This window comes from Anomalospiza imberbis, chromosome 6 (assembly GCF_031753505.1).
Source record: "Anomalospiza imberbis isolate Cuckoo-Finch-1a 21T00152 chromosome 6, ASM3175350v1, whole genome shotgun sequence".
Classification (NCBI taxonomy): Eukaryota; Metazoa; Chordata; class Aves; order Passeriformes; family Viduidae; genus Anomalospiza; species Anomalospiza imberbis.
The window spans coordinates 9,583,703-9,609,268 of NC_089686.1; the positions used below are offsets into that span (position 1 = coordinate 9,583,703).

The following is a 25,566-nucleotide window of genomic DNA, read 5'->3' on the forward strand; positions in this document are numbered from 1 at the left end:
TGTCTTTACCAAAAAAATGGACTTTGCAGTCAGCACTTCCCCATCACTTCTGTGCCCACAGAGATACAGGCAAAGGAAGAACCAAAGCTGAAAATCTACTTCAGCAAAGCACAGCATGTGAAATGCAGGCAACAAGCAGAGACCAGAGCAGGCTGAGGCACCCTCAGGGACTGAGGGACACTCGTACCAGACAAGATGAAAAGGTGACAGCAGACACATCTGCACCCAGTGTGTGCAGTGAAATGCAGTGGCCAAGCCAGGATGATCCACAGCAGATGTGGGAGCAGCAGGAAGCACCATGCTGAACTGTCCCTGCCCTTACCAGCTGGGGAGGGCAGGTAATTCGAACATTTACGTTCTCAGCTGTCCCATTCTTCCATCTCCCTCTCTCTATGGGGGCTAAGCTGCACACAGGCATCCCTACACAATTCCTCAAGCACCCTCAAAGGAAATATTTTCCACAAAGCAGCTTGAAAAGCTTTTCCCCAACATTTCTTCCCGTAAACAAAGAGGTTAAGAAACAACTAACCCTTCCTATAAACACTGCAGGAGGCTCCACCAAACACAGCAGCAAATTCTTCTACCTATTGACTAAGCTGTCCCTTGATTCAACACTTTCTTTTCTTTTGCCTTTCACAGGCAAAAGAAAATATGAAAATACAGTCCCAGAAAACAAGCAAACCTTAGAATAAATGAAACAGCTGCCTCAAAAGCAAAGTGCATCAGAGGTGACACACTCAAGGCTGTTTCCCCATAAAAGCTGCATGAAGCCAGCTTTGTGTATTAGCCTGCTAGCTCAACCTTGACATGCTACCAAGGTGCTCATAAAAAATAACCTCCCTCAGGGCAAAAAAAAATGAAACAAAACCTAAATATATAAATATATGTAAGTATAAATGCCCACTTCAAGGTCACTTGATTAAAATGAATTTTAAAACATATGCTGTTTTCAAAGCACTTATTTAAACAGTCCTTTCTGTTCTTTCTTCCATCTATTATTAGATTACAGCAGCCAGAGCTTGGATAAGAGAAAAATTGGTTTGCTCCTGACCTAAACAGCAAGTTACCTCCATCAGAGCATTGCTCCCCCTAAACACAACAATGGCTTCACCCACAGAAAATCCTTGTGTGACAAATTAGCTTTTTAAGACCACCTCTCTGAATCACAAATATACTAAAAATAGCTTCCCACAATAGATCAGATCCCTAACTTAACAGGACTCAAGGGTCATCTTCATGTTTACAATGGAAGTGAGCTCTCAAGAAAATGTGAGCGGGGGGAGAGAAAAGCAGCTTGAGGGACTTCCTCTTTTAGTGTTTTGTGTATAAAAGCTGATTTGCAGAGTAGAAAAACAGATTTCACTTTTCATTTCCCTGCCCACTAAATATATCTGTATGAGATATCTGTCAGTAATTGTAGAGTTATAATGTGCCACACTCATTCATGATGCTGAGCCAGGCTGATTTCACTCAGAAATAAAGCAGAAATGCTCATGGATGTACCATCAAGCACAAAGATTACTCAAACATATCCCTTCACAAGAGCAAAAACTAAGAGCAGGCAGATCCCAGGTGCATGCACATGCTTCTGTGTGTACAAAGGAAAGGTTTGGTGTAATACTGTTTATTCTTCTCACACTTCCTGCATGCCTGTGGTTGAGGACCAATCTTAAGTGACAGGTTTATAGTCTCAGCTCCGAAGTTCATCCCAGTATTCTTCTGGAGTTAATACTGCAGGAAAACAGTAAAGTGTGAGTACTACAGAGCCAGCACGGCTCTTGCCTTAAGGATCAATTTAACTGCAGCTTCTCCTGTGTCTCCTGATCTACTTCTCATCCAAAAGACATGCTCACCTGTAGAGACAGCAATATGTGGTGCAGGAAATCATCCAGAAACAAGGGCTTGCAGGGAGGGGAGGATTCAGGATAACACAGGGCCTGTAAATTTGAAAGTAACTCTGGCCCATAACTAAGGAGCAAATCAGCAATGACTGCACTCTAATACTTTTCTTGCTTATGAAAATTAATTATTAAAATTAAGTGCAATTAATTTCAGGCCTACCCAAGATCACACCTTTTGTGGGTGATTATTTGACTATATGTCCAGGTTTTTGGGGTCAACTCCAGCTGCAGTGGTACCAGCTGCTGCTTACATTTGTACAAAGCAAGGAAACACAAGGAATTTAGAGGAGAATGAATAAAGAAATGGAAGAATAAGACATGTCTAAAGGAAAAAGAACACGTCAGGGGAGTGGGAATTGAAGAGAGCTAAAAGGATTAGGGGTGTGGGGAGAGAGAGAACACAAAAAATGAGAAGCAAATACAAATTGGGTGATTTCAGAAAAGTCATCTCAGGCTCAGGGCACCCCACAACTCTTATATTCCTTAAGGAGAGCTAACACAGACATCCATCCTGTGATTGAAATTACCCTTTTTGCTAAAAGTCAGTTTTATTACTACCTTTTTTCCCCTTTTGTTGTTTCTTCTTCAATGCAGAGAACGCCACAAAGTAAAAATTACAAGTGAAAGTTTATAATTATGAAGGATATAAGACTTTGTATATAGTTATTCATGCAGGCATTGAGTACTGGATAAAGGCTCTATTTTAATGAGGTTGTTGATGGAAAAAGAGGCTAGGTTTGTATTTGAGTTCAATTTCTGTAAATAAAAATAAAAGAAACATAAATATCACAATATTTGGACATTATTAACATTTCCTCAGTGCCTGAAGACAGCCTAAGTCATGGAAACAACTGAAGTATCTCATTAATTAACTGACTCAAATCTGGTAGGGTTTGTACACTGGGGGTTCACACTCCATTACTGAACTTTTCCAAATTCGTGTATATGCAGAAATCAGGAGGTCAGCAGAATTGCTGAAGGAAATCCTATTAAAATCAAAAATGTTTGGGAAAAGAAGATGGTAAATATATCTTGAATATGTCATTACAAGATAAAAAATTCAAAAAAATAAATAAACAAGCATCTAATTTGGAAAAGCTCTAGAAATGAGTGGCATAAGGTCAGAGGGCCCTAACCCAGCACAATAACGGATGCAATTTTAACCTTCACTGGCAAGGGTGAGAGAAATTTTCCAAGCAACCAAAGAATTTTATTTTTTTTTAAGTTTGTCTGTCAGCCTACTGTGGAAGTCAGGGCAAAGAAAGGCAACAAAAGAAAATAGCCACTAGAATTCATTTGCTCCAGCTATGCAAGGGATGGATGCTGAAGCATAAAAACAAAAATAACACCAGTTTTATGCAAACATATGGAATTCTAAGGAGACAAATTGGCAAAAGGGTAGATTTCTTTAAAAAAAATTAATTAGGGGAAAAAAGAAAAGTCCTCTGTGTGGAAGACAAGGCTATGTGGAGGACTCTGGGGCAAAACCCCAAAAAGTTTTAGAAACATCTGATGAGATCCACTCAAATATCAGTAACCTGTTGGGAGTCCAGAGACAAAACTCTAGACCTTGAGATCTTTAACCTTTATGAAAGTCAAATCTAGATGGATATTTAACAGTTTTCACCTCAACATCAAAATATCTCAGAAACAGAAGGATGTACATCCTGGTGGGCACCAGCCCTTTCTCCCCTTGCAGCACTCCTCCTCGTTTGATACCGGCTACTCCATTTCACACAAGGGTCACAAGGAGAGATCTTCTGCCCCACTGGTGTGTGGAGTCACTGTTCCCATGCTGTGACCTTCTCCAGCACTGCCACGTGACCCGTTGGTATGGGCTCACAGTTTCCAGATCTCCCCAACACACTGAACCAGCTGGAGTGGAGGAGAACAGGACAGAGGAGTCCCACCAACCACAACAATGGGCTGGCTTCAGGACTCATCAAGACAGCGCAGAGCATCAAGTGTATGTCAGTGCCAGAAAGCAGTTTGGAAAAAGAAAGAGACCAACCAAAAACCTGTGAAATCCAAAATTTGAAGCAACGGACAGCTGAAGGTGAGATGGATAGTTAGAGGCAAGCTAACAATTTTATCCAGTAAGGCCCATATATTTTGGATCTGAACTGAATGGAGCTATAGCAAAGCCACACATCAAAGAATACAAAACTCCAAAACCAGTGAGGCGTGTGTTCTCCCAGAAGAAATCATGTCTAAGCCTGAATTTGCAGAGAAAAGAGCCACTGAGAGAATGACACAATCCTACATAATTCTAGACAGAAACGGACAGGAGATTGACAATCAGGTTCTCATAGATTATTACCCCATAATCAAGAGAGATGGAAAGGCTTTAAACTCTGAGATCAGAGAAAGGGGAAGGACCATCTCACACTTAAAGAACCAGATGATTTGAATTCTGTTCCTAAGACTGTCAGGGATTTCTACTACATGTTTTAGGCAACAAATACAAAAAATTTATATATATATATATATATATATATATCTTAGAAAATTGGTCATTCATCTTTCAGTGGAGGGTGCCAAACACTCTGCACAGTTTAATTAGGGACAGACATGTAGACAGAGAAGACTCCACTAATTCACTAGGTAATGACTAGATTCCATGGCATTTTGAATGTTGAGGAAATTAAGGTCCTGACCCAGCCAAGTATGTTAGCACAGGCATAACTGTAACATATGGTACCTCCTTTGGAATCAATGGATGTGCAGTGTTTATGTTTCTGTAGTGATGCTTTGTTAGCATCTGATGCTTATATAGTTGTCAAGTTTCATATTAGACATAATTAGAAGGGAAAAAGAGAAAAGGAATGGATTAAAAAGCATGTAAAACTTTAAAATACATGTGCTCAAGCCTTTTTTTACTAAAATGAATTCTGTCTGTATTTTGGGAAGGTGCTGGCAGTATACTGGAATCCATTTCAGAAATGCTGGTCATATTGTGCATTACAGCTGTATCATAATCCCTAAATGAACAAGCAATTTGGTCTTTAGCAATAAATGTCATTATAACAAATTTGAATGGACACTAAATATTCCCTAGAAACACGTATCCTTGACAGGCATTGTGCAGCCAGGAAGTTAATTTTGTCCAATGTTCACAAAGTGGCATATAACAGCAGGTTAATTAAATAACTATGTTAAGACACCCACCATTCTGAATTAAGATTTCTTACCAAGAAATTACAAGGAATCCAGATTCCATTGAATAAAGACCATTTTCCAATGAAATCACTTACTTTTCAACTACAGTGTAAATCAAATTACAAAAGTCTTAGTTCAGAGCCAATATTTTTCATGGATTTAATTGTAACTGACAGATATACAACCCTTGCTAAATTGTTTTACCGTGGGTGGTTCTTACAAGCCTCTCATATACTGCCACTACCAATGGATGGCAAATTTATATGCGAAATTGCCACACTAGCATAGACCATCTAGCTCCCCTGGGAGAACCTAAAATAAACATTAAAAAAAAATCACTTCTATATAGTACTCTGCTAAAAAAGAATTGATTTTGTACTCTCAGAAAACATGAAGGAAAACTATTTAATTTTTTCAAGGTGAAAAACAAAGTACAAGAACTTATGTATTTTTATCTCACTTTTCCACATTTTTATTTAAGCAGTTCAAGGTGTTTTGGCAGGAATGCAAGTTCTTTGGATGATACAGTGGTACCTACATCGATAGGCAAGTGCTTACTGTGATACATGACTTATATCAGAAATAAAGCTTCAGTCATTAGGGAACAAGGAGCAGAAAAGATGACAAAATTAAGTACCTATTTGTTATCCGTCATCAAACCACCGTAAGAACCAGTGAATGGGACACACAGCACACTTAAGACAACCCCTGCATGATCACTAAATCATATCAGCAGTACCTTAGCTATGGCTTAGTAAAGCATAAATGGAAGTAAATGTCTAAAACTCATAAATGGAGAGCAGTATGCATATACCTGTCCAAGAAACATGTCTGACAATTCAGGCTCTCTTTAAATGCTCCACTTTGATTGTCTCACATAGGAGTGTTCTGTCATTCTAACATTAAAACAATTGACAGAATCCTTGGAAGAGACAAGCACTTAAAGTTGCTGTTGTAAGTGATGCAGTATTATAAAGAATGAGCTGAATAAAACCTCAGAAAATAACATTTTGCATGAAAAAGGCTTCCCACCATGCTAAAGAAAAATAGCCCATTAGAATGCTATACAGCAGCCACTGTAAAAAGGATGTCTTTCTTAATACCACAATATGATAAATTATCTTAAGTAGCACATTAATGTCAGAAATTGAGTATAATCTAACTTCTTTCCAGTGACAATATTAAATGGCTTTCAGACGTCTTTCCTACTATTCTGACATTAAATTTAATAACACCCAGAGAGACCACAAAAATGATTCAGTTACAAGAATCATAGTGCGCTGGATCATTGCCTTTTAAGTAGGATTCAACTAAATGGTTTGGACTCTGATGCTTTTGGCACATTCAAGAGAAAGGTATGAATTTTGCCACGTAACATTTATCAGCTAGTGTGCAAAATTCCTTTCAGTATCCAGTTTGAATTGATAGTGGGATCTTCCTTTGTGCATGAGTTGATTACTGTTGACTATATGAAACACGGGTCCAAGGCAGACCTGCTGTTCTAAATTGCTGCTTTTTTTTTTCAACTTTTCCCTGCTTGATATTCCTGCATGTTGACAACCCCAGCAAGCACCTGTGAGAGTGTATAATATTTTGCAATCTTACTAAAGAAAATTAAGCAAAAGGCTTAATTAAAGATTTTTATCACAGGACAAGTCCACACACTTCTGCTGAAATTATTATATGCAGAAAAAATGGTATTTCTGAAATGTAAAAGAAATTAATAACACATTTATTTCCCACCTTCCAGAAGAATACTTGAAACAGTGAGAAAATATAAATACAAATTGCAAAAGATAAGTAACTCTTACTCTGCTGCAATAAGTCTCTAATAACCAATGTATTCAACCATAAAAGCCGTACAGCAATTTCACCGCTGAAGAACTGGATGATACACATGGAGACGATGATGTGAAATTGAGACTAAATTTAGATCTTGGGCTCAAATAATCAATAACTGAGTGCAAATGCAAGAACTGGCCATCACAATCTCTCCACATTCCTGTCTCGCCCAGCAGTGCTCACAATGCACAGTAACTGCACTTGCTGCAGCCATGCAGCTTATGAAAAGCAAGAACTCAAGCCTCTTCCTTTCCTCAAATGTGTGCTCAAATGCTCAAGACAAGGTCTCACAACCATTGGCAGGACCTGTTCAGTTCTTGACACCACAGAAGAACACAAGATAGTCCAGATGCTACTTTCAATCAGTTCCTTAGACTCAACTGTTCCATCACCCAGTTCAGAATAACTTTTATTTCTCTGTTGGCCCCAAAAATTATATCACATTTTCAGCATTGCTTCTGTGTCTCTTACAATGTATTGAACCAACCTTGAGTATCAGTGGATGGAAAGAATAATAAGAATTACCACTGCAGAGACAATACAGAAAGCCAGTCATATTTGCCATTGTAAATGCTTCAACATGTACTTTACTCTAACCTTCCAGTGGATTTATGAGAAATGGGACTGCACAGAATGTGTCAGTACAAAAATTAATTAGTCACTGTAGTATTCAGGCACTACTCATGCAGAATAAATAGTATTTTGGCACAGTTGGCATATCATTCCTCCCCTCATTTTTTCATAAAGGGAGGCACATTCCTCTCATTGTAGTATCCTGGACACTGAAAGGGTTTCCAGTTTGTTACTTCTATTTTTAATTCTCAGACAACAACTTCTCCTCAGAGGTGAGGGAGGAAAAGGCTGCCCCACCAGCTGTTTAACCCACTGTAAACACACAGTAATAGTGAGGGACACTGCTGACATGGGAATGATCACCCAAACCACAACAGAGTACCAACCACAGCCACAGATGTTGTGGTAGGAAAAAGTGACTCCAGAATTCATCACTGATTCTGTTGCATATGTGTATCCTATATTCATTATTGGACAGGCTGCAAGAAGAAGGCAAGGAAAATGATAACCAGGAGGAATGGAAAGTAAAAAGCTGTTAGAAGAGAGACTGATGTTAACAGAGGACCACAGCACAACTGCCAGTGTTTACTGATTGCTGTGTCCATTGCTGTGATACTTAAGACAGTGAGGAAGAAAAATAATTACTTTATTCCCATCACCCTCGTCATGAGACACCAGCTGAGTAAATCTTCATCAGCAGAAGCTGATGAGTAGGAAATAATGGAGAGTGTTAATGCATAGTGAGCTAAATGCTACCAAAAGCTGTTTGGCATTGCTCAGAAAAGGTGAAACTATGAATTTTTTTGTACTAAAGAACACCTATAGAGTAGTGACACTTCTCCTTGGATCACAAGTTCTAAGAATTCAGACACATGAAATTTCATTTGTGATGGCTCATAATTTTTAGAAAAAGCTGTATTGCTGGAGGGTTTTTTTTAAGGCAAACACTGATATTTATAAAGATGCAAAAGAGGAATGGGTTAAGAAGGATTTAGTAGGTACTGCATATCTTACAGTGTGTTTCAGAGATGGCTACTTCGGGTTTTGAGGAGCTTTAAAACTGGTAACTAGCCTAACCCATCACCATGTGGATGCTCTAAATCTCAACTCAAGAACAAAGGGGCTGATTCAATTAACAGAGAGCTCTTATCCTCTCCAGCAAAGCACAGGATTCTTCCAAATTGTGGTCAACAAGTATTTGGTGAGAAGGACACATGCTGGAACCCTCACAGACTCACAGAATATGCTGAGTTGGAAAGGACCAACAAGGATCACGGAGTCCAACTCCTGCCCATCCCCAAGAATCATAACAAAATGAATCTTCAATACTCCATGATCCTTGTAGGTTCCTTCCAACTCAGGATATTCTGTGATTCTATGTTTTTCATGTTTTCAGCTGAGAGCTAAATAACAGACATGTTGAGAGTCAAGAGACAGACATATCCCATGCTGGAGGAGAAGCTCCCACAGCTGAGCTGGGTCCTGCCATATCCTTGGAATTCTGGTGGAGCTTTTCCCTGGAAAAGTTCTTCACTCTACTCACTAATGAAAACAGTAGGTAGAGCACATGACCCAAGGCATATCATCTCCTGCCCTCTGAAATCATGCACTTGATCACAGACTTTGTTAAGCTGTTTGAAGACACCAGATAAACCAGTGCTTTCCATGAGGTACAAGTCATGCAGGGAAGTTCCACCAGCTGCCCTCAAAGCACAGACTTTGAGTCTGTAAAAAAGGCTGTGGTCTCTTGGCTTCACACAGCTGCAGGAACACAAATGCAGACACAGTATTATTGAGCTGTAGGCACAAGGATATACAATCATACTTTAAAGGTCTTCCTAGGGCAAAGTGCCTCAGAAATGCCAATGCTCCCTGTTATTCCTGGTGCCATGGCCAAGTATTGAGTCACACAGAAAAAAAAAAAAAAAAAAAAAACAGGCACAAAAAAAAAGGGTTTTGTTAAAACTCACACATAGAAAGGACATTCCCTCCTCTACCTGGGCATGCCTAAATTACTGTGCTAGGTTTACTGTATTCCATCATTACATCCTCTTTTCTAAGACACAGGAAAAGCAGGAGAAAAAAACCAACCCATTTTCCTCTGTGACTTTTCACCTTCTTAAAATAGCCCAAATTTCTCCTTTATTTTCCATTAAGCACAAACTCAGTTAGGAAATACAGAGTATTCTCTGTGAGCAAGTGTCAGCTCCAGGTATTTAGGCTGACAAACTCTTTATGTTAATGCTGATTTGTATAGTTACTCTAGGTGCATATTTTAGCTCTCCTGTGCACACTACACCCTTCAATTCTATCTTCAAACACTAATCTCTTGTACCCTATGTAAATAAGTATTCAGACTCTGTTGTGTGGGTGATTAAACAGCTATAAATATGAATAAAGCTCCAAGTAATTGGGTTGTATTTTAATTAATTCTAGATAAACTTAGCCCGAATTTTTCCATTTCAAAGGTGCTGCATTTCCTAAGTTGGCGAGACTGCTACTCCATTTCCATACTCTTACAATGACATGCGAAGCAGAGGGAAACAAAGCCCCCTCAGCATATCTCCTTAACATCAGCAGAGAGAGAGCACCAGTGCCTGAGTCCTGCTGGCAACACAGAGACGACTTCTTCCACAGCTGAAGCCTGCATAGGCACTGGGTTTGGACCAGTGGGTTTGGATGTGAAAGGAAATTTTGTCTCTTATTCTTTGCAAAGTCCACAGGAGGTAACAGGACTCAGGCACATTCAAGTGGATGTCGCACTCTCTCTATCCCAAGACCCTTTTCTTGAGTCAATCCAGCTCTGTTCTAGGCTGGAAGCTTCCAGCCCGGTTAAAATTTGTCTAGAAAAATATTTTAAAATATTGAAATCCAAAGTTACCTTTCCAATGCCAGGGTTGTCCTTGATTTTGGACACAGCTCTCAGAAGGCATGGTGGTGCTGGGGGAGGACAGAGCTGCAGGATGCCACTAAAGTTAGTAGCATAAATAGAGAAGTCGTGTGTGTGTGGCAGGGGCGGATGGTATTTCTTTCTCTTCGAAGACAGGTTAAGCTTCTGTGCTGCTCTGTATAAAAGTAATAGCAAGAAAGGACAATGTTACTTAGGTGTTAACAGGAAACTGAATCAGACAAACATGCTCATTGTCATCACTGCCTGCTTAACAAATCAAGTCATTGCATTTTAATCTGATTTCATAAGGACAAGCCATCAGGACACTAATAAAGGAAATATGGCTAGAAAAATTACTGGCAAAATATTCAGTTAATTTCTCCACCAATAAAATTTCAATTATAATCTAACTTGCCCTTCTTTTCCCCAACAGCCTAACATCTGAATCCTAAAAAACTAACATCTCACTGATGTAATAAAAAGCTGAAATAATCCCTTTGTCACTGGCAGAACCAGATGGACTTTGCTGGTGATAACATTATGAAAGTGGTTCTTTGTACTCTACAAGTTACTCAAGGCAGAGGACAGCACTCCAAGTCAGCCGAGCTCAAGATCCTCTCCTGTTGGCTGCACAGAAAATCCTTGGATAACAGGAAATTTTCTTCAAGACAGATTGGTTTTGCCTCCCCAATTCCATTCTTTTGCATTAAAGCGGAAAGCTATTAAAAAGACATGCTTTAATGTGCTGAATGATAATGATCCTGCTTTTGAAATGGAGAATTTCAAAACATAAAAGATGAAGAAGGAGCAAAAATTAGAACACACAATTAAAATTGTAACATTCTTCCTTGTGAATAAAAATAGGAGCATAATCTTTTCTTTCTGCTATTCCCCATCAGCAGCACCAAACAAAAAACCAAAACAGAAACTCTTCCCTACATCAAAACCCACATGAGAAAATAAAATTCACCCTGCAGAGTGATTTTTTTAAGCAGAATAAAATATATATGTTAGCAAGCACATGCTGAGCAACTGGGCATGGCAGTGAGGTTGAAAACTCAGTTCTCTCAAAGTCAAGGAGAGCTTTACCACCTGAAAAAGACATGCGTGATCCGACCCTGAGACTGTCAGTAGACAGTCCATCCACAGATAAATCTCATAAAAGCATCCAAATTGTTACCTTCTAGCATTACTTTGAATGACTGTTAGGGCAGCAAAAGCACAAGGTGTCCCACTGCCAGCATCTGGAGACATGCTGAGACCACACTGCTGATGCCAGCAGGTCTTTTTGGGGACAAACCACTATTCTGCTCCATGCTTGCAATATAAGGGCTTGTCACTTTGAACAAATTAGTAAGTAACTTTATAAAATTACTACTTTATATTTTCATCATGCCTTTCAGCCCAAGATCCCCAAGTACTTTTCAGTGAGATCAAACTGGCACTAGCATCTGTGAAGTATTATAAGCAATAGACCCATGGAGAAACCAAGGCACTGTTTTGCTGTCATAATGAATTAAGGGTAAATCTAGAACCCCAACCTTGCCATGCATCTTATCATCACTGTCAGGCAGCCTCGGGCTTAGTCAGCTTAGTAAGCTGATCAGAGAGGGAAACTGTTCCTTTGCTTACATTCATTGTCGGTGAGAAATAAAAATTAACACCAAGAGCAGAAGGGCTGCACAGTTTCTTCCAGCTGCACTATTGGCTTCAAATGAGCAACAGTACAAACTGGCTGTGTCTGAGGAGCAAAACTGGACACTTGAGTTAAAATTAGACATCTAGTTAGTACAACAGCAGGACTCTCAACAAAGATCTCCAAAATTCCCAGTACTTTTCTCTATATTCCAAAATGTGTGTGTGTTAAACTCCTGAACCTTTTTATTTCAACTTGTAGAGATGCAGACCCCCCTACATGCTTCCTTCTCCCTCTATAAACACTACAGTATTTAGAAAAATACAAAGATTCGTGTGATGAAAAAATGAGTCTCTAGTTCCAAACTCAGAGGGAGCCCAAAGCCACTGTCTTTTGAGGAACAAGTTGGACTTTTGCCTTTGAGGAAAGAAGCAGCTTTTGACTCCTACTGCATCCTGAAACCAGCAGGAACTGCATCCCACAGTGAAGCAAAATACCACAAGCATGGGTTTATGCAGAACCTCAAGAGTTTGGTGGCAATGAGAACTGATTTAACTGCCTAAAACTCAATTCCCCTTGCTAATACTTCATTCAGTAGGAAAACATATGCTGGAATAGGATACCAGGAACACAGTTGCACAGCTTCACTGGGGTTGCAGCTGCACATTAAAACCATAATGCCTCCTAAATTATATGCAGCTTTACTGTGAAGAAAAGAGTCTCTACCTGTTGGCACTGTCATTGTGGAACTCAAGACAGTCATTAGCATCTATCTCCAAGTACCAATTAACAATCCTGCTTATTATTTAATTGTCTTGTTGATTAATATGAAAGATAATGTTTATTTTCTTGTTTACATGCTATGATCCCTTGTTGAAATTATAAAAACTCCTCAAGAGAATGCCTTCAAAGTGCAATCAAGATATACATTAAATCCTGATGAAATAATTACTCCTGCAACAGATCTGGCTGAAGGAGCTCCTCTGGGAAACATACATGAAAGAGAATGAGATACAAAGGACAAATTTACTCAGGAATTGTGTGTTCAAGCAGCTAACTAAGCACCACACTCAATGAGTAACTGCCCCCCAAAAGGCCAAGCTAAGCAACGCATATAAAAAATGAACAGAAAATGCCACTTTTGAACAAGTACAGCATTTCTCGAAATACCTCAGTAGCACATTTGTGGGACATTTTGATAAGCAGATCCAAGATACTGAATCTGTTACTAATTGCCTTAACTTCTGCACCAAGACAGAACCACGTTCAAACTGGTTCACTTTGACAATATGCATAACCCTCCTGCACCTCCACTGTTCAAAGGACAGTGGCACATGCTACCTAAAGCAATTAACTGCTGCAGTGCTGATAAATCCTCTTCCTGTGAGTCTGGAGGGCGATGATTTTACTGAGAAATTTGGCAAAGGGACTGTTGATGTCCATGTGAGATAACAGGAAACTGAAAGCAGAGGAACTGGAGTAGCTGCTGTAGAAAACAATCAGTGCTTTGATGGGCAACCAGCCAACTGCACTAATAATGATGTGTGTGGTTCACACTTAAAATGCATCTCTTGTCAGGTAAAAGTAGACAAAGCTTAATTACAACCTCTCTGTGTTTGAATGCAAGAATGGCTTTGCCTGACATTAAAACAAGGTTATTTCTGGAGTTGGAACACCGCAGACAACTTGCAAAAACAGTAACAAACAGCTTGCTGGATTTGATTTGTTTGTTGTTTTGGGTTTTTTTTTTTCTAAAATGGAAAGGGTAAGGATTTAATTGGAAGCACAGGGCAATTTAGGCAAAACAAAACATCAAACTATCTATCAAACTGTAGACTCTGAATATGAATTAAAGTAATTGTCATCCTCAGCTCCTATAAAAAGCAGAGTCAGTTCTTTAACAGAAAGCCAGTTGGGCAGCCCATTTCTCATGCTCTGCTTGGGCTCCTGGACAGGTCCAGGCAAAGAGCACAACAGAAACACTCATCAATCCCTACATGCTTCTTGCACAACAAACAATACACTTGGTGGCATGCCAGCTACCTACTCATTAGGCCAAAATACAGGCCAAGCTGGACTGGACATGGGCCCGAATAAATAAAGCAGAATTTAACTTCAGAAACCTCTTTACTTCAGGAAAAATTCATGAGAGGATGCATTTACATGAAGCCAGTCCTGAGACACTCCAGAGTGCCAGACTTTCTGCAGTCCTTATCCAACAACACATTTCTGAATTTACACTTGAGTTTTCAGTTGTATCTTTTGTCCAGAATTCCTTTTCCTGGGGGGAATTTGTTCCATGGAGACAGGATTGGAAAAGATCTCCTAAACTGGGCCCTTTTTGCCTAGCACCAGAAAGACAGAACCCAAGCTCATATCAGATCACTTTCTGTAGGGAGCCTAATTTGGTGCCATGTCCGTTGCCTGACCTGCTTCTTTTTCTCAAATTTAATCTTGCACAGGAGGCCCTCACACACACTTTCAGCACCACAATGGGCTTTCTGACCTTGTTCAGTATCAACTTCTGTTTCCTCACAGGGAAAATTATGGCCTTTAGGGAATTCTACACAAAACATAAGCATTACAGTCATTTGTTTCTCTGGGCATGTGCCAAACATTTGCCATAGCTCTGACAGAGTTTTACACTTTCCATCTATCTTGTCTTTCCCCATTCAGCCTTTAAAACCACTCTTCTACAAAACACTCTTACAAGGGAAACTAAGCCCCACACTCTTACACTTCTCTTCCAATTAAAGTATGTGAGACATCCACGGATATTGCTTTTACCTCCAGCTGGGAGATCTACTGTCTGCATTTTGCTTAACTCTTTCCCTCTTTAATAGAAGATGTCTTTTAAGACACTCTGGAGAGTTCTTTCCTCATAGCTAGGCGTCACAGTAGAAAATAAAACTAATATATGGCACATGCAGGGGCACTCAAATATCGAATGACAAGGGACAGTCTCTAACCTGCTCTCTCCCCCACACGATTTACAGATTACTGGGTTTTCTGCCATGCATGGATGAGACCAGTGAGGAAAACCACGGCCAGATCAATTACATAATGCTCAGCACCTAGGGAACAAGACTGTGCAGCAACAGTAGCAACAAAGCCTGCTCGCTGAAAGAGCCATGCCATTTTTAATTTTAAATTCTGCCTATGTTGTTAGCATGACATTTCAGATATTCTGATGTACAGCAAGCTGCTTCTAGCTTACACTCCCTGCACACATCCTGCACATTATAGCTGTGAAAGTAAACAGCACAATTTAAATCCCTAAAGCACTCCTTCTGAGCATAATTTCTCCACAACTAAAGAAAATTAGATTTGAAACTTCCATAACTATGCAAATTTATTTTTTTTTCCTAAAAACTTTGTGAATTTTATTAACCTGGAGAAGGACGAAAGCTATGAAATATACTCTGGGCCACATACTATAAATGAGTCAACTGAGATAAAGGCAGAGGACTTAATGGACACAGCACATTTATGGACAAACTGCCACAAGTCAGAAATAGAACTGGGAGTCTTGCTTCCCATTATTAAGCTCCACTGACAAGAATAATAAAAGAAAACTTCTGCACATTCATTTCAACATTACTCATTAAATATTAACAGTTTTAGTGTTCTTGGCCAGTCTTATCTTTCAGAGATCACTATCATTATTCACATTGTGAAAATGCTGAAGGGCTTCACTGAAAGGGTCAAGGCCAAACAAGTGTACAGTCCAAGCCTTAAATATCCTGAACTCTGGACTTTACACAAGAGTATGCTTACTCAAGACTTTTGGTTTGACCTTGACAGACATCACAGAAGTGATTTTTATCCTGATTCTCAGCCATCTCCTAAGTTTGGAAAATTATGGATGCAGGCTTACACTGAGAACCAGTCGACTTTAAAGAAAAGCTTTCCCAAACTTCCCTAGTTCTGAGCTCAACAAGGCATAAATCCCCCCACATAACCAATATCCCAATTTTTTCCTGCTGCCAACCAGTTCCAAAGGAAGCAGTGGGAAAGTCACAGCCTGTCATCCTATCTGCAGTTCCAGTTATTGTTTCCTTAATCACTCATCAAAACAGGCAACAAATAGACAGATGTCCCACAATACATCCTCCGCACCCTGTCCCAAGCCTTCCACACCTCACAGGACAAACTTGGTTGGCATTATTATTTTCATTATTGCTATTGCTGTTTGATTTGCAGTTCAAAAATTAGAAAGGTAGCACAATGAAAAAAAAAAATGCAGTTGCTACCCAAAACCACAAGCAAAATTGAAAACCAACAAGGTATCTGTTTCCACTAACAGCATTCACCTTGGAAAACATAATGTGATTTAAAAAACACATTTTTAAAGAGAAAACCAGAAATGTCTAAATACATCATGACATGGTCAGGCATCATCTGTATTTGTAGAGTAAATTTTGTCCAAGGAGCCACTTATAAAGCATATGATAAACTTTGAGGGTATGGTCTCTTCCTCCCCCAAGCTTACTATGTTCTTGTGATGGATGTCCAACTTCTGAAGGACAAAACACTTTCCCCTCTTCATACCATTACACAAGATCTGCACCAAACCTTTGTTTGCTTAGCTGTCCCAGCAATGTTGCTGGGAAGCATTGCCAGGAAGAACAAACAATTAATGTTCCTTATTTCTGTGTTTTGACTTCCTCAATAAATAATTAGTTCATCTGGATCACAATGCACAGCCTCAAACAATGGCATTTTTATAATGGGTGAGGGTAATAAAGTTTCAATAGAAACCCATTATTCTGAAACATTCTAAAATGTCAAACCACATTTAATATTTTGAGGATGTTACCTCACCAACACTGTGAGAGCAAGTATCTCCAATTCAAGACAAAGTTCATGCCTTGCCTCATGCACATAGCATAATCTTGCAATTCAGACTTGAATTTCAGCCTCTCACTTTGACCTTGTAATTTTCTCTATCTCTTATTAAAATCAGCAAGGCAGAAATAAAAATCAGCAGTGTTGACATATAAGGAACATCATCGTCTCACAGTTTTTTACTAGACAGTTTTTAACTACTCTTACTCTTAGAAAATTCACATCTCGTGTCTCCCATTCCTTGTTTTTTCCCCTCCCTCACCAGTAGGCATGCAGAGGAGCTTACTTCCATCTCCTGCAGCTGTTACCTGGATGAAAACCACTACCACACTGTAGTCAGTCTTCTTTTTTCAAATTAAGAAGTCACAATCCTTCCAACCTCTCCTTCCAGGTCAGGTTTCCTCAATTTCTGACCATCCTTGTTGCTTGCCCCCAGCTCTATTCACAACTTCATAAAGTACGGAATAAAGGCTTTGTGCATCCATGAGCAATAATCAAGGCTCACCTGAATTCAGACACAGTACAGATCAGGCACAGCCACTTTGGGAGAACCTCAAAACAATCTCCAGAAGATGAGAAGCTAAAACAAACCAGTAAGGTATTCCTGACATCAGAAGAGCTCCCTCATGCTGTAGAGACCCAAGAGGTGGCTCCTCCACTCAGCTCTTTATTAACTTAACAGAAGCAACCAATCTAGCCCATCTTCAAGCAATTTGCATACAGGTATTCAAGAAGAATTTTTCACCACACTTCTCTGTAATTTTTCCCCAAGTATAAGAAACACCAAAGGGCAGATCCTAATGAGCACTGACAATTGCACTCCAACCATTTTTCCTGCTCTCCCAAACCAGCAGCTTCTGAGGTTGTTGCTACAAAATTGTCACTTCCATGTTCTCTTCAGCTTGTAGATTTAAGACATTTTTCTGGCCAAAGAACATTGCTTCAGCAGCCAGAATCAGTGTTCAGGAACTGATATATATAAATATATATATATAAAAATATATCAGAATAACAGCTAGTCACAGCAGCCTGCCACATACCATTTCCAGCTCTGCTCACTGAGGATGTTAAACAAAGCCAGAGCAGATGAACATATTGCTGCACTTCCACACTTGCTGTTTACAACTGTACCATATGACAAACTGCTGAAAACCTGTGTAGGTTAATCTTTAAGTAAGCAAGACTGTCAACACTTAATACAGAAATATGTCAGTTCCTGGGCTGCACACTGCATGGATAGCTGTGTACTGAAAATACAACTACCTGAATGTCAGCAATATTTCCCCACTCTGTTTCATGAGCTAACTGAGCTAAAGCAGGCAGAGCCACATCAATCTAAGCTCACTCCTTAGGCAAAAAAAAGAGTTTGACTTATTTGCCAGCAAGACACAGATGCATGAAATAGTCAGGTTGAGCAAAATATAATTCTAGTCTTATTTCTATTCTGTCAAGAAAAAGTAAGAATGACATTTTTAAAACTACAAAGTAATGCAAGTGAAACAATGGTGCTAACTAGCCCTTTACTATTGAAGTAACACTGAAATCAATTACTTAAAATTTTGTTTTGCACAATCAGCTCCTGGTGTACAAAAATCATTCTGCTCATTTAGGCTGCTCCAGGGAAGAGGTGGATGTATTTGCAAGTGGAAAAGATGAGAGATAAAATACATGATGTGCCTTACAAGGGCTCGTCTGAAACTCCAGATTCAGACGAGAATAGCTGACAGGAAAGAGAAGGACCAAAAGAGGAGAAAATTCAGTATCTCCATGTTCCTGATTGCATATAGCAGTTTGAATACAAGTTAGCATCTGTGAATACAATGCCTTCTTTACAATAAAAGCTCTGAGGTGGGTTACATTTTCCTGTTAACTTCCTTTGACCCAACACACCATCCCCACAGATATACCTTTCTCATCAATTCCAGATCCCTCAGTTCCATATTTTATTGCATATCTAAAAAATCCACAGAGGATCCATTCCCACTTCATCTGGGTTTTATTTCAGATGCTTAGTCAAAGGCTTGACACCTATACTGCCAAGCAAATAACTTCTCAGGGGGGCATTTACTTATTCCTACTGTTAGTGAGTTAAATGGTCACTGACAGCACTAAATGATGCAGTGGAAATCATCCAACTACAGAAGTGGTATGCCTGCACAATGAGTATTTTTAAACAGAGGAGGGACACATGGGCTTCTAAACCCAGGGTTACTATGATTTATTTAACTGACATCAGTTCTGAAGTGATACTTCTCAGAGATACAACAGGCTGATACTGCAGCTCCCTTTAAAATAGCACTTAGTAGGAAAATTTGAGATGCATGTTTTTCCATCACTGCAGATGGAGAGGTCTGACTATTTCTGACCCAGAGATGGTAACTTCAAATTTCAGTAAAAATGAGCAACTCCTGAAGACCTGCTTGAGACACATTATCAAACGATATTCTGAAGCTTGCCCTGAAGTCCAGAAAGCTTCGCTAATAACATTTAGATCAGATTTATTATATGCTGATTAGCATCCATTGAGTCCTTTCCTCCAAAGGGCAAGCGCTTATTAATAAGTGAGCTCCAACACTGAGGACACAAAAAGCCAAACAAAGCAGAAAGCAAATCCATTGGCAGCACTAACTAATGATGAGTGAGATACTGGCTAAGCTTTTTGAAATGTCCTGCCAAAAGAAACATCTTCCATATTCCAGCAGGAAGGATGAAGGAAGTTTTAGAAAGTCAAAATTCAGTATCTCATAGAAAATTAAAAAGTATAATCAGAGTAATCCTGCAGTTGATCAAGCACTGCAGCTATAGTGCTGGTGCATTGTTTTGGCTTGACATTTTATTTTTGTAATAAATGATAATGTGGGATGTCTTGTTTTGTGACAAGCAAAAGCAAGCAAAGCAGTTTAGCTCTGAAAAGAGACAGTGACACTTCAAAGTCCATCTGCCCTGCAAACCACATCCTGCACACCAAAAAATGAATGTTAGAGTGACTCCAAGTTAGCCACAAAAACAAAATATTCTATTAACTATCAGTCTGATTTAAAACTATTTCACCTGCCAAGTCTGTCTGTCTTAACAATGAGATATTAAAATAGTTAAATATGTTATTGGAAGAGTCTGAAAGTCACTAATAAATTTGTAAAAACAGGTGCAAACTGTCAAATTACATCCCCACAGGAAAGTCACCATTATCATTTTACCTATGGAATGCTCCGTTCCCACTGCAGAAAAACCACCAGTGCAGCTGCCACTGCTGCCAAGCTGAGGAGCCCCAAATAACGGAGTCAGAGCAAGCGCTGGTGTTCAGGAGTCCAGGAACCAAAAAAGCAGGCAGACTGGGAGGGCTGGGCTGAGGGGGAGGCAGGAGAAGTGCTCCTCTTGACAAGCTAGGAAGGGCAGAAAGAAAGGAAAAATCCAAGGGGAAAGAGAGACTATGGTAGCTAGGCAGCAGTGAGATTCCATACACTCAGGAAAACAGAATAATCAAGTGCATTCAGCTAGGGAGGAAGGAGAAAATAAAGAGAGGGTAGTATAGAAAAAAAAAGGAAAAAAAAAAACTGAAACTAAGGGAGAAAATATTAAGTCTGGGTGAGCAGAAGATCCAAGAGAGGACAAAGAAGAAATATCTGCATGACTCCAGTCAAGTACTTCAGATCTTTTCCTAGTTTAAAATCCACTGACCACCATTTACACCCATAAATAAATGCAAACCTTGGGAGCTCTGAAGGCATAGATTCTTCACTACTTGTGGACATATCTGTTTTAAATTATTCTTTTCTCTTCCTCTTCGGCATCAAGAATGCCTCAGAATATAGAGCTAATCCAACAGCCAACCATTGCAACCACTCTGCACTGAACCACCTACAGCAGCTCAAAAAGTCACCACATCTCCTGGGAGGGCTGCCTCTGCTGCTCCAGAACCTCTTGTATTATCATTCATCAAGGCACTCAGGGCTGACAAAAATCAGGTTTCCTCAGGTGTGGCTTCAAATTATAAAGATCTTTAAGGTATTTGGTCAGCAGAAAACACTTGAAGTGCTTTGTTGTGCCCCAATTCTGCTTCTGCTCTCAAGCTAGATTTAAGACCTAGAACATCCTCTCCAAAATCCTGACCTCATCACGTGGTCCCCACATTACTAGATCCATTTTTCCCCCTCTTTTCTTTTCCCCCTCTTTTCTGCCTCTTCCCTTTCATATTTCCTGCCAATCTGGTTGGCACCAGGTTCCCTCCTTGCTTTATTCTTCCACCTCCTGCACAGTCCAACCTGCTCCCACACAAGTCCTGTGCTATCCAACAGACACTTCTCCTTCCAAACATCTCCCTGACACTGCTGTCTTGCATGATCTTTTCCATACCATGACTCCTAACACTCCATACAGGAGCTTCATCTTCCAAGGCAATGACTCACAGATGCCCAGTCCTGCTTCACCTGGTCACCAGTCTCAGTTCCCTCTGAGACTCTGCCAAACCCTCACCATGGGCTCTCCACCTTGGCTGATCATTCAGTGCCTCACCTCTCTAAATCAACAGGCATACCCTGACCACAGATCTGTTGGCCTTTGGGACCTTTCCATGCTTTGCACAGCATTCTAACTCAGCACTATTCATTTCCAAACTCTCCTTTCCCTCTTCTCTTAGCTGCTCCAGTTTCCTCACCTCTCCCTTTGCTGAACCACAGCTCAGTGTCATCTCTGCCCCGCCAGCCTCACAGTGTCACAGATGAGCTGTTCCTAGCAGGGAGCCTGGCTCACCACACACCAACAATGCAGTGTGTAAATGCATGATGCTGTATTAGCAGTGAGACCAGTAATGATGTTCTGCTGCTAAACACGCTGTCCGGAGAGTCATTTGTGCTTCCAAGAACAAAGCCTAATAAATTCAGGCTTATCTCCTAATTTATCCTCCTCACGGCCTAACGTGAAATGGGATATACCTAAAGCTTACTCTCTTTGTTTGTCCTTAATTATAGCAGTATTATGCTGCCACAGCAACTAGGAAAGCTTAAGCTGCCCTAAGTGATACAAGATACTGCACAAAGCCTCACACCCTGCCCCATCCCCTGTCCCCCACTGCACTGTGAGGCGTGCGGGTCACGTTTGCTCTCCGGGGACAGGGAGCAGCCACATTCCAGCAGCGTGGCACGGGACAGGTGACACGAGGCCAGCCCTGGTGACACCCGCTCCCTGTCCATTTGCACATCTGCACCAGGGTTGTCTTGCTCGCCCTGGCTCCATGCGGAGAGGAAAAGGGGGACAGGAGGGCATCTCTATCCAGCCCCACACATCTCTCTGCAAGGATCAGGCTGCTCCAGTCCTCTACTCTAAATCCAGAGTAAGGACTCATTAAGGAGGAAACATCAATTATGTATTCGGCTGCCCCTGAAACAGCTGGGTGCTCTACTTCATCTGCACATCCACGGCTCTCCCTCAAGCTACAAATTTCTCAGCCACCCTTCCTGAGCAGTGACCAAATGGTAGCAAGAGAACGTGGGGCTTTTGGGGCATTTAACAAAGAAGGGATGGTGCACGGAGGGGCTGCTGGGCTGCATTAATGCCAGCAAGCCATCACATCCCTGAGGAGCCCTGCAGCTTCTATCCTACTGCTATGGCACTGTGAAATAGGGACAAACCATGCACGGGGTTTGAGTGCATCTGCCAGCAAAGCAGCCCTAATCAGGAAGGGCTTGTACCCCACTTTCTGAGGTAACTAGTTCAAATTAAATTTTCCCACATCACATCAACACAGGATTTCTTGGGCGGGGGTTATGCTTACTGAGGAAGCTTTAACAAGTGACTCTGCTTCTTCTCTTGACCCATGATTCATCAAGAATTTACTGTGGTTACCTGCAGCTACAGCAGGGATCTCTGTTTCAGCCTCACAGACGAGCTTAACTACCACAGGTCAGCACAAAAATCTGTAACTCGGGATGCAATGAATCACAGATTTTCTTCACCTTTTGATGAACTGCTACTTATTCATAACCCAGTTATTCATATTATCTGTCAAAGAGGCTTAATTTGTGCCAGCTCTGCACAAAGCCAGGATACCTGTTCAACTCAGCAGGGTACTGAGTAGAAGTTTAGAGCTATTAAATATAGGGAACTGTGAACTACATTATGAGCTTAGCAGAAATGTAATTCCTGCTTTTAACAGGACAGAGAATGACAGGCTGAAGTGATTTACCTAGAAACATCTTAAACATGGCAACTTATTAAAAAAATGTGTTCATCTTTTTTTTTTTTTTTTTTTGCTTTTTTCCCCTGCATTAAATTCTGAAACTACTGATAGTCATGGAATAATCAGGTTTAACAGGTTAGCAGTAATATATGCTTCAAGTGTTCCTAATACATCATAATCTTCTTTCACAAAATTTGCATCTCTGTCAAACTGAACTACTGATTTTCAGTTGATGCTTTTAACATGTTTCTATGGTTACTTTCCAAGGTCGCATCAGAGAAGCCTGAACAGCAGTTCAGAAAGACAAAAGGCATTTTGCATCCTTCACCATATTTAATAATTCATGAAAGTTAAGGCATCCTCAAGGAAAAAAATCATAAAAGAATAGGTTCTGAGGTTATTTTCTTTGCAACAGTTTGAAGCACAGCAAAATCAATATCTCTACAAAAGCTTTCAAGATGAGACTATTTGACTAATGTTCCATATGGTACAAAATGCTAAAGAACACATTCTAAGTTTGAATCTATATGCACAAGCCTAAATGAATTGCATGAATGGACTTTAAAGCAAAATGTGGACATCTAATTTGCTGTCAGAATCTTCATCTTTTAAATCAGGCACTGAGACGTTGTCTCAGTATTCTACATTTAAAAGATGCAGAAAGCAAACTGAAAATAATGAAGTAAAACCAGTAATGACAAGCTTTATTATTTCCACCATTTCTTATTCAAAGCCACACAGATTTCATCTGTCCCCTAAATGTTACAAATTTTGACTAGTATAATGAAAACTTGTACAAAAAACATCTGAATTCTCTGCCTACCACTACACTAGATCAGAGTTTATTGGAACTAATTGAAGCGTCTAAGGCTTGGAACAAAAACACATTAGTCATTTAGTGGTTGTGCTAATATTGCTATGCCTTTCCTGCAGTTTCATTAGATACAAACTGCTTCAATACCCTAATCATATGCTCAGTCACAGCACAATCAGGACACAGAATACTGACAAGCTGTCCCACCATGCCTAAAGCTGATAAGGTGTCTGCTCTATGAGTAACCTCAATTATTGACTGTATTTTATGGTCAATCTAATGACCAAATGCTTATCAGTGAGCCATCAGGTGCCTGTAATAGGATAGTGACCCTTAGTTTATATGTACCATTACTGCTCATTAGTGAATAATTAGATTCTTTAATCCAAATTCACAGGCATTAAAATATGATGGAATATCCTGACTCCAGTAAAAGACAACTATGCTTATTTTAACTCTTCAGATGTTCAATTACATTACTCAGAGACTGTATATATTGTTAAGAAAATCTGCTTTCAAAACGCATATCATGTGCAATGTTTTATATCATGCCAAAATTGACACAGCTTTCCCAAACATGCAGGAGGATGACGAGAGAGGAAAGATAACGGGTGTGATTCACCGCTGTGATTCTCTGGATTTATTATCTTAAATGGTTTTAATCCAGCAAAGCCCAGCAACATCGCAAATAATTTAGAAACCTGAAAACTAGTGAGTGCTATGTTTGGAACATTATTTTCAAACAAAAGCAGGTGGATACAAGGGAAAGGAGTCGCAACTATATAGTTACTTCCCCTCTTCAAAGGCACCAGTCCCACAGCAGCAAATGCAACCCTGTCAGCAAACCAGTTTGAAAAGATCAATGACATCAAACAATATGAGAGTTTTAGAAGAGGGACTTAATGCAGTTTGTCTTCTGCTCAGTGCTGCTCAGGGCTGCTTACTTAGATACATATTTTCTTCTAGACAGTTTTGATTCCTCCTCGCTGCCCTGTCGCTGCTCAAACCTTCCTTCCAGTTTGTGCACGGAGGGCAGGCATCCCTGTTCTCCAAACACCACACCCCCACCCAGCTGCACAGCCACTGCTGCCACCACTGTCACCAGCCACCAACAGGCGGAAATGGCACGTTAATGGTGACAGCTTCGATTTATTGGGGGTCTTGATTCTTCTCCCAAGGGAGTGGTATTTTCTATTTTATCAGAGAGCCCATTAACCACTTCCCAAAGTGCATGCCCGTTCTCCACCTTGCTGCCCTTCTCCTGATCTTGGAAACACTATTTCCTCTCTGCTCCCACTGTTCGCGTGACAAGAAAACCCAACTTTGTTATAAAGCTTATTACAGCTTTATAACAAAATATGCCAATATTTACTTAGCTGCAAGCATAGCCCACAGAAGGGTCCTACAACTATCTCACATATTTTCCCTTAGTAATATAAAGTTTATTCAGGTTCCTTATACAAAAAACCCACCTGGAAACAGGTATAAAGTGTGCAGCACTAGGCAAGGCACAGTTCATGCCACACCAAGGGACAAAGCCAGCTGCATTCTTCTTAAATCTGAAGAATGCAAGAATAAACTTCTCTTGAAATGTAATGGTGAACTGGGAGTCTCTTCACAGCCATCCATGAACCTAAGCTGTGCGTTTTGCCCTGGATTTCTCATTCTGCCAGTGACCTACTGAGAAGCTCCATTTTCTGCTAAATCCTCTGGTAACACAACCACTGA

The 25,566-nt window shown here is 40.2% G+C and overlaps 2 protein-coding genes across 2 annotated transcripts in view; both read right to left on the reverse strand.

Annotated features, from left to right (window-relative positions):
- Positions 1 to 25,566, reverse strand: part of ASPG (asparaginase) — a 324,997-nt gene that overhangs the window by 170,893 nt on the left and 128,538 nt on the right. The window lies entirely within an intron of this gene.
- The window catches only part of KIF26A (kinesin family member 26A), a 96,490-nt gene that overhangs the window by 17,842 nt on the left and 53,082 nt on the right, over positions 1 to 25,566 (reverse strand). Inside the window, exon 5 of the mRNA XM_068192277.1 lies at positions 10,357 to 10,540. Coding sequence (XP_068048378.1) covers positions 10,357 to 10,540 — 184 coding nt within the window. The remainder of the gene's footprint in view (positions 1 to 10,356; positions 10,541 to 25,566) is intronic.